The sequence below is a fragment of the Rhinolophus sinicus genome, chromosome 14 (genome assembly GCF_057876585.1).
Source record: "Rhinolophus sinicus isolate RSI-liver-muscle chromosome 14, RSI-T2T, whole genome shotgun sequence".
In the NCBI taxonomy this organism is placed as follows: Eukaryota; Metazoa; Chordata; class Mammalia; order Chiroptera; family Rhinolophidae; genus Rhinolophus; species Rhinolophus sinicus.
The window spans coordinates 154,287,806-154,306,450 of record NC_142514.1 but is presented as its reverse complement, the minus strand read 5'-3'; the positions used below and the strand labels follow the sequence as shown (position 1 = coordinate 154,306,450).

Below are 18,645 nucleotides of genomic sequence, written 5' to 3'. Positions count from 1 at the left end.
CCAGAACTACAGGGGTAAATATGTATAATTATGTGTGTAAATATAATACATTTTCTCATTTTTAAATATCTTAATGATAGAGAAAAAGAAGTGTACCATTATAAGAGTTGCTACCGTGTTTCCCCGAAAATAAGACCTAACCAGAAAATAAGCCCTAGCATGATTTTTCAGGATGAAAATCCCCTGAACATAAGCCCTAATGAGTCTTTTGGAGCAAAAATTAATACGAGATCCAGTCTTATTTTTGGGAAAATACGGTATAATAGTGTTTGCAGATACACAGTGATAAGTTAAAGTGTGTAATGTAAACCCAAGAGCAATGTCTAAATAAATAAGACAAAGAGGAATAATAAGCCAATAGCAGAGATAAAATACTTAAAAGACACTGAATATTTTTTAAAAGATCAGGAAAAGTAGAAAAATATGAGCAAACAGAAGAAAAACATGCAAGATGAAATATTTACACCTAATCATATCGATAATCATGTTAAATGCAAATGGTCATTAAAGAAAATGAAAGACAGAGATTGTTAAATTGGATTTAAAAACACAATCAAGAAAACTACAACTATATGCTGTCAACAATAAACCCACTTTATATATAAAAACATATATAGGCTAAAAGTAAAAGGATAGAAAAAGATATACCATGCAAAAACACTCAGCATAAGGAATGTAGCAGCTATATTCATATGACACAAAGTAGACATTAGCTCAAGAAATATTACCAGAGATTAAGAGGAACATTTCATAATATTAAAGAGGCCAAATCCTCAAGACACAACAACCTTAAATGTGTGTGCATCCAAAAGAACTTTAAAATTCATGAAGCAAAAACTGATGGGGCTGAAAAGGAAAAACAGAAAGATTCACAGTTATAGTTGGGTATTTCAATACTTCTTTCAGGAACTGATAGAACAAGTAAACAGAAAACCATGCTGGATAGAGAAAAGGACAAGAATCATAAAAGGACAGAAAAGACTTAAAGAACACTATCTGCCAACTTGATCTAATTGGCATTTTCACAAAACCCCACCCGACAAACAGTACAATAGATTTTCTTTTCAAGTGCACATGGAGTTTTCACCAAATTAGATGACATACTGGGCCATGAAACAAGTCTCAACAAACTTAAATGGATTGAATTCACACAAAGTATGTTCTGTGAACACAATGGTATTAAATTAGACAGCAATAACCAAAGCACACGTGGGAAATCCTCAAATATTTCGAAACCAAGCAACACATTTCTAAATAATCCATAGGTCAAAGAAGAAAACAAAGAATAAGTAGAAAATATTTTAAATTGAATGAAAATAAAAATATAACATATCAAAATGTGCGGGATGCTGGCTAAGCAGTGTTTAGAGTGAATGTTCAGCTTTAAGTGCTATAATAGGAAAAAAGAAGAGTCTAAAATAAATGATCTGAGCTATCACCTTAAGATTCTAGCGGCAAAGAATTAAATCCAAAGTAGGTAGAATGAAGGAAACATTAAAAATAGAAGAAATCCATGAAATATAAAAACAATGCAAAAAAATCACTGAAAGCAAAAGCTGATTCTTTGGAAAGAATAAATCAATAAAACTGATAATCTCTAGTCAGAATGATCAAGAAAAAAGAAGACATCAGTGACAAATACCAGATTTAACAAAGGGGGCATCAGTACAAGATTCTACAAACATTAAAAGGGTAATAAAGCAATAGTATGAACATCTTTATGTCAATAAATTCAACAACCTAGATAAAATGCACAAATACCTCAAAAGACACAAGTTATCTACATGGACTTTAAAAGAAATGAGTAGCGCTTTATTAAAGAAATTGAATGCATAATTTTAAAACTTCCCATTAAAAAACAAAACAAAACAACTCCAGGCCCATATAATTTTTAACCAGCAAAGTCTAACAACGCTTAAGGAAGAAATGATACCAACTCCCTCAGAAAATAGAGGGAATACTTCCCAGCTCATTTTAGGAGGCAGCATTGTCCCAATAATAAAGCCGACACACATTACAGGTAAAGAAAACTATATATCCCTCATGAACATAGATGCAAAGAGCCTAACAAAATAATAGCAAATTGTACCCAGTAATATGTAGAAAGGATAATCTACATTACAACCAAGCAACATTTCTAAATAAATGCAATTTACCATATTAACAGAAGGAAGAAAGAAAACACATACTCATTTCAATAGAATAAAGCATCTGACAAAATTCAATACCCAAGCATCATAAAAACTCTTGGCACATTAGGAAAAGAGGGTAACTTTCTCAGTCTGATAAAGAACATTTATAAGACACCTACAGCTACCACACCCTTAACAGTAAAAGACTGACTGCTTTAACTGTAAAGACTGAAAACAAAGCAATGATGCCCTTTATCACCACTTCCAATCAACAATGTACTGAAGTCCTGAACAGAAAAACAGAGTAAGGAAAAGAAATAAAATGCATACAGATTAATAACGAAGCAAATCCACGTTCATTTGCTGACTGGTCACATACATAAAAAATCCTGCGGAATCTTTTAAAAATTTCATAATAGAATCAAAAATATAAAATACTTAAAATGATTTTATACTGTATCCACCAGCATTTTCAGTTGCATTCAAGGGGAGGGTCACATCAAATAGCTAGCAAACCATTCCTAGAAATCAAACGTGGCTTATCATTTTGTGTAATCCCACCTTGTTCTTTTACCAAAAAGTTGTTACCTAGCTTTCACCCACCTCATTCAACAGATCCACCTCTCTGAACAACTCTCACTGTTTAATTAAAAAAACAAAACCAAAAACAAACCTCAAACGATGAATACACATTAAGAACAGAAAATTGATATTTGACATAATGTGACTAAGTCAATCCTGCAGGAGTTCCAAAAAAGGAATTTAAGAAATGATAGTTTTACTGAAATAAGTCCATAATCCCTCAACAGGTTACTCTGAAGAAGCAAATGCCTTTTAAATTAACTTACAGTGAAAGTGACTTTTTGGTATATGAGGTCAGACAATTAAGTTCGCGAACTCATCCTAGAAAAAGTGCTACTTACCTCTTTGCTGAATATCACTATGGTCACCTTCGAAGTTCTCCCCTTGGAAAGCTATGCACCAACGCCAGTGCCTAGTCCACCCTTCAAAGCAATTTTGGAACTCTTTTTCTGGAATGGCCATCAGAGCTGTCACCGTATTACCTTTGATATCTTGAATATCATCAAAATGTCTACCTTGTACTATTTCCTTTATCTTCGGGTGAAGAAAGACATCATTGGGGGCCAGATCAGGTGAGTAGGGAGGGTGCTCCAATACAGTTATTTGTTTACTGGCTAAAAACTCCCTCACAGACAGCACCGTGTAAGCTGGTGCATTGTTGTGATGCAAGAGCCATGAATTGTTGGCGAAAAGTTCGCGTCGTCTAACTTTCATGCAGCCTTTTCAGCACTTCCAAATAGTAAACTTGGTTAACTGTTTGTCCAGTTGGTACAAAGTCACAGTGACTAATCCCTCTCATATCAAAAAAACATGAGCAACATGGTTGCAACAAGTTCGCGAACTTAACTGTCAGACCTCTATAGTTCTACGGAGTTTAACACATGTATAGAGTCGTAGAACCACCACATCCATGGGAATACAGAACAGTTCCAACACCTCAAAAAACTCCTTTGGGATATTCCTTTGCCATACCTCCTGGCAACCACCAATATGGTCACCACTAGTTTATCTTTCCCAGAATGTCACATAATGGCATTACATAGTATACCATCTTCTAAAACTGCTTCTTTCACTCACATAATGCTTTTGAGACTCACTGTGTTGTTGCATGTTATTAATCATTCCTTCCCTGCTGTATAGTGTTCCATTACATGAATATATCACAGTGAATCAATCCAAACAACCCATGTGGGTTGTTCCCAGCTTTTGACAATTATAAATAGAGCTGCTATAAACATTCATGCACAAACTTTTGTGTGAATATGTTTTTGTTTCTCTAAGAGGGAGATTGCTTGGCCATCTGGTAAGTACATGTCATTGCCAAACTATTTTCCAGAGTGGCTGTACCGCTTTGCATGGCCACATATTGCCACATACGCGAGTTCCGACCGCTCTGCTCCCTCACTGTATGGTCACTTAGTGAGGTCAGTACAGCAGAGGTGTAGTAGCATCTCATCGTGGCCTTAATTTGCATATCCCTAATGGCTAATGAGGTTGAATGTCTTCTCATGTGCTTATCTGCCATCTGTATATCTTCTTTGGTGAATTGTTTAAGTCCTTTACCCATTTTATAATTGGGCTGTTTGTTTTCTTACTGTTATGTTTTGAAAATTCTTTATATTATATATTCTAGACATAAGCCCTCTGTCAGATATGTGATTTGCAAATGTTTTCTACCAGTCTGTAGCTTATCTTCCCGTTTCTTAACAGTCTCTTTTATAGAGCAAAAATTTTTAATTTTGATGAAGTCCAATTTATCAAATTTTTTTTCTTTTATGGATCATGCTTTTCATGTCACTTCTAAGAACCACTGTACAACTGTCTTGGGACCACAACTCCCCTGTTCATGGAGGAAGTTCTCCTCCCTCAGAGTCTTAGAAACCTGTGCTGCCAGGAGACGTCCTTCTTGCTCCTTGAACCTGAACTACAAGGCTTCTCCCAGAGCCTCTCTTGGTCTGCACTGATGCTCACCTCCAGGGTGCAAGTCCAGGCAGGGAAGAGGGAAGAGAGCACACACAAACATTCACACACAGCTAAAAGTAAACATGTAGGTAGTTAGATTAAAATACAAATAACATTACTTTAGGATTTTTTAAATTATATCACAGTAATTATAATTATATCCAATTGGAAGAAGACAAAGCGGTTAAGGAAAGAGTTGTACTATACTCAGAATTTCTAGAGTATCAAGAAATAGTAGATATAGCTAAAATTGACAGAGAAATCAGTCTACTTTTCATGTCATTTTTAACATTATAATGATTCACATTCATTTGAAAGATCTCACAATACAAAAGTGAATAAAGGGTTAACCACGGACTCTCTCCCTTGCAATCCTGCATTACCAGACATACCATTATTAACAGTTTAGTGTATCTCTCTTCATTGTGTATGTTATACTTTAACTTATATAACATTATGTAGCATATATACATTTTTATCATTTTCTTCTATTTAAAACGAGATCATGTTACATAATTATTCATCATCTTACTTATCTCACCTAACAATGTATCCCATACAGCCCTGCAGGTCAGTAATAGTTAAATATCATTCCACTGTATAGATCTAGCATAATTTATTCATTCACTTCCCTATTGTTAGAGATGCAGGAGGTTGATTTCAGTGTTCACTTCTATAAATAATCCAATAATTAACATCCTGTACATACTGTAGGATTGATTTCCCAAAGTAGGACTGCTTGGTCAAAAAATATATGCATTTTCAACATAAATAGATACTGACCAATTACCTTCCCCAATCCAAACTCCCAACAGTAAGTACTTACGCGTATGTGTTTTCCCCTACAAACCTCCCCATAACTAAATATTACCAGTCTTGATTCAATCTTGCCAATCTGATGGCTAAAAAAAAAAAAAAAAAAAACGGCACCCTGTTTTTCATTTGCGCACTCCTAGTTGCTAATGAATCTGAGTTTGTTTATGTTTACTGACGTTCATATTTTCTCTTTGATGGACTGCCTTTTCATAGTCTACTGTTTTTCTAGTAGATTGTTTATCTTTTTCCATTTGTATGTTAGGAAGATTAACCCTTTGCTTATTACAGAGTTTTCATCACAGAAAACTGACTCATGCTACAGACATAAATTTGTTGCTTCTCATTATGCCTTAAGGCATTAAGGATATCAGCTTCAATTTTCATGTAGAAAGTTGAGGAGGATTACCCATTTCAATGTAAAGAATATTCACAATTAATTCAGCAATTAATTACCATGTATTTATGATACACAAAGCATTATGCTAGTGTATCATGCTAGGGGCCCAGAAGACATGGGTATCTATCCTCCAGGAGTTTAAGTCTAACAGGGCAGATTAGACTTAATTAGAGACAGGGTAAAATCATAATGGAAGGCAATATGTGATTAAATGGCAAAAATAGGTGGTAACTAGAGAACAGGAGGTAACTTTTGTTCGTGTCATCATTTTTTGCCTAAATCCAGATCAGAGTAAAACCTAAAAATGATTATATAAACTCAAAACCTGCTTTCAAAGTCAGTGGTCTCCAAAGGGAGGCAAGGGCACTTACTATGCAGTGGACTCATTAGGTAAGGGGAGAAAATGTTGATGCTTCTATTACAATGATTTTAAATTTTTTTTTTTGAAAGGGAAAGTCACAAAATTTTACAAATTTGGCTTCTTAAGCTTTACTAATTTTAGCACTGACAGGCTCAATTGGTCTGTACGTCAAACAGTCTGTTTACAAGGTAATATGGGGTGCAGTAACAGTTCCACACCCCAGAAGGGTTGGCAGTGGGACCTTCAGCATACCGCAGTATACATCAGGTTAAGTAATTTTCAAGTTACATTACCTGATTTTAACTAAGTTACCCTCCCAAAATAGGCAAGTGGGTTAAACTGCAAAGTAGCCATGAATTGAGATAATAATAATAGCTAAGTACCAGCAAATAGGAAATGGCAGAGCTGACACTTGTATTCATAGCAGGTGGTCTTCATTAGTCACACGAAGTGGAAACAGTCTAATCTAACAAAAAGCCAGCTTCTCTCCAAAAATAATCAAAATTATCAAAAAGGCCGATTTGAAGATTTATACATACTATCTTTAATTCATAACCTTACCATGAGTATATATTGAGCTATTAATTAATGAATACAATTTACAGGGATATTGTCAAATCTTACAGTAACATGCCCCTTGACAATATGAATTTGGCGACAGACTCCTGTCCCCTGTCCCCACATACATCAAACAGAGGGGGCCAACGTTTTTCAGTCCCAGCCAACCACGTAACACACAACCACCCCCATCAATGTGTAAGTTAGTGAGATCAATTGCTAACAAGGACAGTAAAGAGCAGTCAGTGCCTGGATGGTCTGGGCTGCGCAGCTGGAGCCCCGAGTGCCCAGCTAGCGTGCCGTGCAGTCCCATTCATCATTCCATTAACCTCACAACACATGATACTTTACAAAAATGAAAATTTGGGAGCCTGCTTTTCACATTATGGTGGCGTTTTACTCTAGGGGTGCCAGATCAAACTTGTTTTATTGATAGAAGTTCATGATCAAAAAACTTTAGCGACCACTGCTCTAAGTTATCACTTTTGCTATAGATACCGCTCCTTCCCAACATTTTCCAAGAGCGACAGGTGAGAAAGGAGAGCGCCTGCTTTGGGGGAGGTTAACTTGGACGGGAGACAGTCCCATAAAGATATGTAAGGAACACAACCATACAGTGCCGTCACAAGGATTAAAGCAAAGTTTATGTCACGTACTAAAAATCCTGCTTAGAAATTTCTCTCTAGTTACCAAAAAAAAATTTGTTTATGGTATTCTCTAGTTATTTCATTCTTACCACCTTGAAATGTAAACTACTTTGAGAACAAGGCCAAAGTCTTAGATTTCATGTGGGCTGTATGATGGTGGCTAATCATCTACACTATTTTTTGGCTTCAGTTTCTACATTTGTAAAATGGAAGGAGCAGGTCAATATAGCTATAAAGTTCCTTCCAACTCCATGTTGCATGGTCCTACGAGGAGTTGTTACAAGAGACATTACGGGCATGTGCGCTGGTAAAGACTTCACCACACAAACACCCTTTTGGGCAGTGGAAGCTTAACTGCTGCTACATGGCTGCCTACCTCATTAAGGGAACAGAACAGACTAAGCAAATCCTCCTGATGCCAGCAAACTGCCGAGTTTTCATTAATTATTCATTCAAGGAAATGTAAAGAACACCTACTACGTACCAATCACGGATAAAAGGTGAATTACGGATAAAAGATGAATAAAAGACGATTCCTACTACAATCCATTCATTCATTCATTCATTCATTCATTCATCAGATATTTCCTGAATGCCTACTCTGTGCCAGGCACTATTCTAGACACAGGGATATGGCAGTGAACACAATAGACAAGACACCCTCAATAAAAGGGAATAAAAAGGGATACTAAGAAAGAGTCATGTAGCTAGCTGCGTACTCTCCTCCACAGGGGATAACAAGATATTATGAAAATTATATAAAAGAGATATGGATACATCCGTGGTGATTTTAATACCAAAGCCCCCAAATTCTTTGCTACTTCTTCATCAAGAGGAGAGGGTCTTCGTCCTTCCTCTGGAGTCCGAGCTCCGCGACTGTTTCAGTAACAAAATACTGCAGAAGTGATGCTCTGCTAGCTGGCAGGCCCAGGCCTGAGACACTGGTGGCTTCCTTTCCGTCCTTTGAGACGCGCGCTCTGGGAACCAGCCACCATGCTGTGCAGCCCAGGCCACATGTAGGTATCCTGCTGAAAGTCAGCACCCACTGCCACACGTGCGTGAGGACACCACCAGGTGACACCAGCCCCAGGTAACAGAGTCATCCCAGTTTACAAGTCTTTCCAGCAGAAGCTCCATACATGGTGGGGCAGAAACCAACCATCCCTGCTCTGCCACGCCCAAAAACCTAATAAACAGTCCATGAGCATGGCAAGAGCTGCTTCACACCACCCACTATGTTCTGGGGTGGCTTGTTACACAGCAGCAGATAACAGGTACATCTTTAAGATATGAGGGATTAGGTATATAATAGCTTTCATATGAAGATATCATGAATTAAATTATTTTTCTCAATAGTAAAGAAATACTGTTAAAGTTACAATGGGCATTACTTTAAGAGAAAAATAAAAATCTAGGAAACCATAAAAAACTCTGATGAGGGTCACTGTTCTGCCTCAGATAAAACAAAAAGAGAGACAGATCTGATGAACAGCCTTTAAAAAGTCTCATGACATTTAACAGAAGTATCAGAGTTCAGTTTCTAGGTTCATTCATTGCACAATTATCTATAGAGTACCAACCAGAGTGAGGCACTGTTCTAGATGCTAGGCGCACAGCAGGGAACATAACAGATAAACATCACTTACTTTCAGTGGAAGAGACAAACAAGACAAAGAGATGTGTTAAATGGTATTAAATGCTGAGGAGAAATATAAAGCAAGAAAGGAGGCTAGGGAATGCTGCCAGTGGTGTAATAAAGGGGAGGTCTTGCCACAATGAGGTGACATTTGTGTCAAAGAGGTGAGGAAATAAGCCATGGGAGTATATGAGGAAAGAGTACTCCAGACAGAGCAAATAGTAAGTACAAAGGCCTTGAGGCCAGTGTGGCTGGGGCTGATTGAGCTAGTAAGAAAGTAATAAAAAAAAAAAAAATGAAGTCAGAGAGAAAACGGGGGCAGGTGGCACAGGCGTACCTTGGAGATACTGAGGGTTTGGGTGCAGACCACTGCAATAAGTGAATACCCCAATAAAGAGAGTCTCATGAATTTTTTATTTTCCCAGTGCATATAAAAGTTATGTTCACACTATACTATAATCTATTAAGTGTGCAATAGGATGTCGAAAACAACGCACATACCTTAATTAAAAAATTCTTTATTGCTAACAAACGCTAACCATTCTCTGAGCCTTCAACGAGTCATAATCTTTTGGTTGGTGGAGGGTCTTACCCTCGATATATAAAAAAGACAGTATCTGCGAAGCACAATAAAAGGCAATAAAACAAGGTAAGCCTGTATAAGCAAACTCTGGCAAAAACCCATCAGCTCTGACATTGGAATCAGGAGAACCAAATTCAGCCAGAGCAGGCAAGTTGACTGCTTTGTTCACTGATTTATCCCCAGCACGTGTAACCGTCCCTAACACCTAGTGGAATGAATGAAGTCTTGGCTCTGTTACTTACAGAGACTTACAGCTATTAAACTATTAACATATGACTGTAATTTTTGAGGCTCAGGCCTAAGCTCTAAAACTGGAATAATAATCCCCCCGCACCTCACAGGGATACAGTGAGGAGTAAGAATAGGGAACTATTTTGTAAACTGTAAAGCACAATACATATGTAAGATCTTTACAATACTGAAAAATTTAACAGCAATTATTATTAACAACAGTGATTTCTCTACCTGGCCCCATTAATTTCAACTTCTGAATCATTCTCTTCCTCCACCTGTCATGAAACCGGGCAGGGCTACCTTCCCTTCCGCACAAGGGACTGAACCTGAAGCACTTAATAGCTTTTGTAAATGAGTGGCAGTAATTAAGATATGATAGTTACTCCTACCAACTTTTCCTTGAGACTCCCTGGGAAAAAAAAGGAGACATAGTTCCCATGTGAAGATTCTACACCGTTTTGTAAAATTCAGTCAGCTGGCAAACCTATTTTTTTTCTTGTCAAAACCCCAGAACACCTAATAAGATGCCTTGATAACTCCCCACACGTCTTGTGCTGAAAGAGGGGAAGCATGAGAATCACTCTTAAGACCGGAAAGACTTTTGTAAGAGGCCAACTAATCCCATCATCTCAAACTGCTTGAACCCCACTATGGACAGAAAACACACTACCTAACTCACTCTACCTGGAGACAGCTACAGTTTTCTCATCTGTATATAGGAATGGTGTCATCTTCTTAAGGATGCTTCAATTCTGTAATAAAATGATGCCTATAAAAGCATCTGGCATATGCCAAACACTCACTAAAAGTTGGCTGAGTCTGGATATTCATTTCTTCAACAATCATTAAGTGAATAGTGACAATATGCCACTACTAGGCATTGGGAAAGGACCATAAACAGAAAGGGCAAAAATCTTGTTCCCTGGGAGCTAACATGTACCTTCAGTAACTTCCCCCACTAGTCTGTACAGTTCTCTGGAACTACAACTGGCCTCTCCACAGAATACTGTATTTTGCTGTGTATAATGTGCATTTTGCCCAAATCTGTGAGGGGAAAAATAAGGATGCACATTATACATGGGTGGTACTAATTCCATATCTATATTAATGTTTTTAATTATTTTATTTATGTATATGAGTTAAAAGTGTAACTCTGGCATCAAGAACGATATCCGTATGCAAAATAATATATCCTGGAATATGATAATTGGTTTTGCTGAACTTAGGATGCACTTGCTATGATGAAGAGTTCTTAGCCTTATATGATGTGTAAATATTGTAAATTTGTTTCCGGTACATAAAATTTCTTGTACCTTGTATCTGTTCTTGTGTTTTGTAATTATTTGTTACAGAAAATGTCTTACAGTATGTTAAAAAATGAATGCCAAAATTCCTTTATGATATAAAAAAACAAGTGCCTAAACGTAAACAAATAAAAATTTGAATTAAAAATTTAAAACGAAAGATTTCCTTCCCCTGAAAGTTTGGGCCAAAAACGTGGGTGCATATTATACAAGGGGGCACATTATACACGACAAAATACGGTACCTCCTCCGTAGCAGAGTCCCTTGGGCTTTTGCAGATACCTATCACCGTACCACCCCTCTCACTCCCCTTTCTCCAACACAAACAGTCTCAATTCTTTCAAGGAGTAAGCAAGGATGTGGGAACAAGAGCTAAAACAAAGCTGGATGGGGCGAAGGCGGGTACCACGGCGCCTCCGCCGAAAAAAGCAATCAATAGAACCGCACAGACTCCAGCCCAAGGTCAGACGAGCTGGTCCAACTCAGGTGTGTCACCTGACACCTCTCCCAGGAACAGCCAGCCCCTTGCAGGCCCCACAGCGGTCCCTGCCGGACACAGCAGGTACCGGCCTCTGGGGGCGACCCAGCCCGCGGATGGAGGCTGGAGGGTTGGCAAAGGAACTCACCCCTCTGTCCTGGCCACTCCCTCCCGGTCACCTCAGAGAGAATTCCCAGCTTCATTCTCAGTGTTTCCAGGCGTCCCCTCCCCGCCCAGGCCCCTCGGCCCCCGGAGGGCCCTCTGTGAGCTGCCTCAACCCACGCCTTCGTATCCCCACAGCCACTTCCTCTCCCCAGACCCCCAGGACAGCCAGCGCCCGGCCGCACTCACCTGCGAGCCCAGACCCGGCCCATCCATCTCCCCGGTGGCGGTGTAGAATAGGCAAAGCAGCGACTGCAGCCCGCTCGCCAGCCCGCCTCACGCCGCCTCTCTCCCACTTCCTGCTCGTGGCCCCGCCTCCGCCGCAGTCGCTAATTGCGCCCTGTGCCGTCAATCGGTCTCGAGGGAGCCAATCCCTGATCTCTTCTCGGCTGGAGGAGGGACTTTCTTGCCACCAGGGAGGCTAATGGAGAACCAAGAGTTGGAGGCCCCGCCCCCAGCCCGCCACCGCGGTGCACTTCCAGCCCCAGGTCAGGACTGCGGTACTCGCCCAGGTGGACGTCCCCCTAACGTAGTATATAACCCCATCCTGGTGCCGTATAGGATCAGGCTGTTATTCCAACGTCAACCACCATCCACTGAGAGCTACTTATAGCTATTTAATAACTAAATGACCTTGTGAAAATCTCTTTACCTCATTGTCGTCATCTATGAAATGGGAAAAATAAGGGTACCTACTTCACAGAATTGTCTGAAGGATTAAATGAGAAAAAATGATATAAAGCCTCTCAGCCAATATTTGACATATAATAAGGTATCAAAAAATGTTAACCACTAAAACATTTGTCACTCTCCACTTCTGCGACCTTCAGCAAGTTACTTCTACCACCTGGGGTTCTGTTTTCTTCATACAAAACGAAAAACAAATGAGTTCCACAACTCAGGCTAGAGGAAGATTGTGCAAGAGCCTCTCACCTGCACTCCCCACTCCCGTTTATGGTCTGCACTGAAGGAGCTGGCATCTCAGTTCTGTTCAGCTCAAAGAACAGCTATGAAACTAGGATAAGGCTTGGTCCTTACCCTTGGGGAGCTCCAGCCGGGCAGTGGGTCTGTCTTTTTTCAGCCCCCAGAAAACGCTGGAGCTTTTCTAGCCAAGCACTTAACACAGTCTTTATAATTTATTCCTTTATATATCTGTTGCCAAGCTGAATCAGACTAAGACCTTTAGAAGTTAAATTGGAAAAGAACTGAAAACATTATGACTCCCTTATTCTATAAAAATAATGCTGAATCATAAGATAAGTGTGTAGAAATCTAACAAAGTGCTGGTTTTTCCCATGATAAATACTATAATACAATAAAATTGTTAAAATTTTAAATTTTTACTATTGTTATTATAGCATCCCTGCCTATTGTACACACCAGCCATGAGTTACCCCTGAAACCTACCCCATTTGAGGGTAGAACCATGTCATATCCACCTCTGAACTCCCAGTGTCCAGCACAGCACTGGGACGTGGAAAACACTCAGTACAATTTTACTAAGTGGATAGGCGCATGCATAGGTGTGTCATCGACATATATGATAACAATGAAGGACAAATTGCGTGACAAATAGAAGTGCAAGCAACTTCCTTGGAGAGCCAGAAGAGCAAGCAATTAATTTAGACAGGCTTGGATGAGGCATTGGGGAAGGCTTCACAGAGGAGAGAGCCTTTAATGTGGTCATTTTGCTTAGCTAGTAAGAACTCTGTTTATTGATCACTTACTATGTATTAGCACCTGTAATAGTGTTTTTGCATACATTCTGTCTAATCTGTGAAATGGGTGTTATTTTTCCCATGTCCCAGAAAGAAAGAAAAAAGTGAGATTTAGACTACCATAAACCCCAAGTCACTCAGCTGGTTAGTGGTGGAGAGAAGATTCAAATGCAGGTCTCTTACTGCAAAGTGCTTCGGCTGAAGTGGTTTGGTTGTTTCACTTTCAAGGACTGAATTAGAAGTCGTTTTTGAATTTGAGGGAGGCTTAATATCTGCTATTTCAATGTTTTGGCACTGATAGCCTAACACTTAACACTTCAGAAAATTCTGGAACAAATAAATTCTAATACTCTACTCTTTAGCAAAGCTCCTGCTCCCCTCTGCTCATCTGTTTTATGCCTCCACTGAGCTACTTCAGATTGGGATAAGCATATGCGTAACTAATGGCAAACCCACTGAGGCCTAAAGTGCTATCATTATATCTTGTCTGAAAAAGCTTTTGGCTTACAGACATACCACAGTAGAATAGCACGATGGGTGGGCGAACAATTCCTGGGCCCGAATCCTGGCGCCAGCACTGAGTAGCTATATGCTCTTGGGTGAGTTGCTCAACCTTTGTGCTTTAGTTTCCTCATCTGTTAAAAATGGGACAATCATGGTACTTACTTCACAGGGCTGTCGAGGTAATTAAATGAGCTAATGTATGTAAAGTACTTAGAAGAGTGTTTGGTATGATAGGCACTATATATGGTTTAGCTCTTATCATCATCGTCATCATCCTCATCAGGATTGGGTATTGGGAAGAGTACTGAATGGACCGGCTGAGTGGTGTCATGCAAATAGTTCAGGAGATTCAGCAGACTTGGCTCCTAGTCCTAACTTTGCCTTCATGTACTGTGTGGGGACAGAGCCAGGAGTACAGTTTCCAGGCTCTCGGCCTCACGTGGAAAGGTGCTGGCTCAGGTAGTAAATGGCCATCAACTATAATTGGATGGCCATCAACTGTGGCTAGTTGGCCGTCAGCTGTAACCAGTGAGCCACTGGCCACTAATATAACTGCCATGGCTATGCTAGCAGCAAAATGGGGGGCTAGCAAGAAGATGGTGGCTAAGCTAGCAAGCGCGGATTGCAGTTAGCACGGCAGATTGCTGCTAGCAAGTGAGGTTGGTTGGCAGAGAGAAGTGGACGGCAGGTTGTGGGTAATGTGGCTCCTTGCTTCCTGTGTCTACAACCCAGCCACCAGCGAGACTATAGTGGCATGACTCCCCTACTTATGGCTCCATGGGTGTTCCTTTTGGCCTCACCATGTCCTGCGTTCTTATGTGGGGAGCGGGACCAGAGACCCCGCATGACACCCTGCATAACAACTGTATGGCTCCTAGTCCTAATTTTGCCTTCATTTACTATATATATTAATTTGCTAGGACTGCCAGAACAAAGTACCACAGACTGGGTGGCTTACAACAGTGTAACGCTGGGGCCCAGCACCCAGCAGGTGAACACAGGATACGGTGAGGCCAAAAACAACAACAACAAAGTCATGGACAGGGGGTTCAGACTACTATATTCTTGATGGCAGCTGGTCAAGACACAAGAAGCAAACATCTGCCAGGACCCCAAAAAAGGGTCTTCCTGCACCAGTCTCAGGGGTGGCCCAGGTGAGACACAGGAAGAAGGATCCATAAGATTTGCACCATCTGCGCTTGCTAACGTAGCCATGGCAGTTATAAACATAGAGAATAGTGGCCGATGGTTAACTGGTTACAGCTGATGGCCAACTGATTACATAAGTGGTTGCATGTGCAACCCAGCTCCTTTCCACATGAGACTGAGAGCCTGGAAACTGCTCTCTGGGAGTCTGTCCCAACAAACAGAAATTTGTTTTCTCACAATTCTGGAATCCAGAAGTGCAAGATCGTGGTGTTGGCAGGGTGGATTCTTCTGAGGCCTCTCTCCTGGGTTTGTAGGTGTCTGTCTTCTCCCTGTGTCTTCACATGGTCTTTCCTCTGTGCAAATATCTGTGTCCTAATCTCCTCTTCTTATAAGGACACAACTCATAGTTGATTAGGGTCCTCCCATAAGACCTCATTTAACTTAGCTCTTTAAAGACCCTACTTACAAATACAGTCACATTCTGAGATACTACTGGGTATTAAGACTTCAACATATGAATGAGGGTGGGGGGCGGGGGAAGTTCGGCTCATAACACTGTGGAACCCTGGGCAAATTACTTGCCCTCTTGGTGACAGTTTCATCATTTGTAAAACGAGGCAGTGAGAAGCACTAACCTCCATGGTCTCTCTCAGCTTCCATCATGTAATTTCCCCAGCTGAGACTAAGCTCTCCCTCTCCAATCCCCATATCACTTAAAAGAAAAAATCTCTTTTGGATGACACTATTTCCCTCATTCTGCAAATATACACTATTGAGTTTCCACTATGTTTCAAGCAGCATTCAGCACTGGGGATTCAATGCCGAGCAAGACAAAAACACCTATCTCCTGGTTCCCTGAGGCTTACTGTCCGGCAGCAAGTGACAGACTTTAATCAAACAGCCTCACAAATACTGAACTCTCAGAGTCAGCCTTGCAGTTCTTGGGTAGATCCTGTTTCCTCTACTTGGCCATGGGCTCTGGGCACACATCCATCTCAAGTCCCTCACTATGCTTTGCACAAGATCTGGCATGTGCTAAAGCCTAAAAGAAGTACTGTCCAAACAAACGAACAAATGAATGAATACAGCTAAATTAATGGTTGACAAAAGGAAATCAAATGTGGTTCAGCTCCATAAATCACCCTAAGGAGTGCTAACTTTACAATGTTTAACATTTCTTGGCTTTGAAAAAAATTCCATGTTAGGGTTTGCTATTCCCCACTGTCACACTATGGGCAGCAACTGACTTCATTCGGACAGAATTGTGATTCTGGCCTTGTTTCTTCTACGGCCCTGGAAAGGGTAGAGGCATTTTTTTGAAACAGGGCATATGGTTGTAATTATTTCAACATTGACACCAAAAGGAATGGAATGTTAAAAAAACAAACAAACAAACAAAAACCCCTCACATCTGTCAGCACAAGGCTTCTCACAGACACCTGGCATGCGGGGTCTCTGGTCCCGCTCCCCACATAAGAACGCAGGATATGGTGAGGCCAAAAAGGAACACCCACGGAGCCATAGATAGGGGAGTCATACCACTATAGTCTCGCTGGATTGGAAACACAGGATGCAGGAGCCACATTACCCACAACCTGCCGTCCACTTCTCTCTGCCAACCAACCTCACTTGCTAGCAGCAATCCGCCATGCTAACTGCAATCCGCGCTTGCTAGCTCAGCCACCATCTTCTTGTTAACCCCCATTTGCTGCTAGCATAGCCATGGCAGTTATATTAGTGGCCAATGGCTCACTGGTTACAGCTGACGGCCAACTAACCACAGCTGATGGCCATCCAATCACAGTTGATGGCCATTTACTACCTGAGCCAGCACCTTTTCACATGAGGCCGAGAGCCTGGAAACTGCACTCCTGGCTCTGTCCCCACACACCAGTTAGGAAACTCCAGTTGTGGCCATGCAGCAGCCTACCCATCTGTCTCCTTGTACCTGCCCCTAAAGAAAGGAGAGTCTGTGAGACGGATCCTTTCAGGGACTTTGCTTCACCTTTGTGTTTACACCTCATGTCTCCCTGTTTGGCCCCAAAAAGATGGCTGGTCAGCCAATGATGAGTAAGATTCCCCACGGAGGGGACAACTCAAGCCAGGCACAGTCGAGTGGGGACCAACAGGAGAACCCACGGGGTTCATAGAGGTGGGCACAGCCCCCCACCTTCTCCCGGCTAAGGAGAGCCTCTGCCTCTGTGGCTGCATTCCTTCCCAAAACCTGCAGGGGAAGAGATTCAATGATGTGCTCTCCATCTATTCATATGCATATAGGTTTTGTCCCTTGGGGAAGTACAAACATCCTGAGACTTACAGTTCTGCTGCCTGCAGGCAAGGGTGATTGGCTTGAATCAGTTTCTTATTATAGTGTATGGGATTCACAGATCTTGAGATTGACAAGCTTTATCCCCACCCAACTAATAAAAGCTAATGCATAGGCCCGATTAGGCACCACCGCCCAGACCTTGAGGCTGCCAGTCCCTTGGCCCTGCTTAACTATTCATGGCTACTGTCTTTGCTTAACCCTCCGCCGCCCTCCTCACTCCCCACAACCCTCGTCGCGTTGGACGTGACACCCAGTGCTCTCTGGTACCAAGTCAGCAGGGCTGGGGTGGGGATGAGTGCTCCATGGGGCTACTTTGGGCAACACATGTTTATTGAGCTCCTACTATGTGCCAGGACCAGGCTAAAACATATGATGAGTACAGTGGTGACCAGCACAGTCTCTTCTCTTCTGGAGTTCAAGTCTTTTGGGGAAGGCAAATACTGATAGAGATAGATAAATAGATTTTTTTAAAATAAAGAAGTAGAGACTATACGTGCTAACAAGGAAAAGTGCCAAAAATATAACATAAGGACCCATTTTAGCCTGAGGGGATATAGTAGGAGAGAGGGTCCTTTTCATAAATACATAACACTAGCTCAAAAAGACTTTTCCAATTTCCTATATTTATAAATGGGGACACAGGCTCAAAAAGGGAAGTGACTTGTCCAGGATCACCCTGCAAGTTAGTGGTGAAATGCGGGTAGGGTAACTCTTCTGACCTGCTCTTTGGCTATCTCACCAGCCTTCAAGCAGCCTTAGCTTTCTAACTACAACCAACCTCACAGATTCTCAGGGCTGGGGATTGCAGAACGGGGCAAGGGTTGCTTAGAAGTCTTGTTCAATCTCTTGTCGTCTATCTATGAAAAAGCTTCAGTTAAAAAAAAAAAAAAAGAAAGTGACTCTTTCCCTTCATTTTATATACAAATCACCAAGATCTGGTAATGAGATACTCTAAGAACCACAATTCATATGGTTTGGATGAGGAGACCATGGTGTACATCTTTTATTTTACCTACCATATTAACCAGATTCGTGTGTGTGCGTGAGAGAGAGAGAGAGATGAAAAATACGAAGCAGGAAGTATTCCAGTATT

The 18,645-nt window shown here is 41.0% G+C and overlaps 1 protein-coding gene across 2 annotated transcripts in view; it reads right to left on the bottom strand.

Annotated features, from left to right (window-relative positions):
• ZDHHC13 (zDHHC palmitoyltransferase 13) overlaps positions 1 to 12,165 on the bottom strand; it is a 47,640-nt gene extending 35,475 nt beyond the window's left edge. The window contains exon 1 of one of the 2 annotated variants that reach the window (XM_019742618.3): positions 12,042 to 12,165. In XM_019742618.3, the coding sequence (XP_019598177.3) occupies positions 12,042 to 12,068 (27 nt within the window). In that variant the 5' untranslated portion in view covers positions 12,069 to 12,165. The remainder of the gene's footprint in view (positions 1 to 12,041) is intronic. The other variant, XM_074336120.2, reaches the window with a different exon arrangement.
• Positions 12,166 to 18,645: the final 6,480 nt, after the last annotated feature.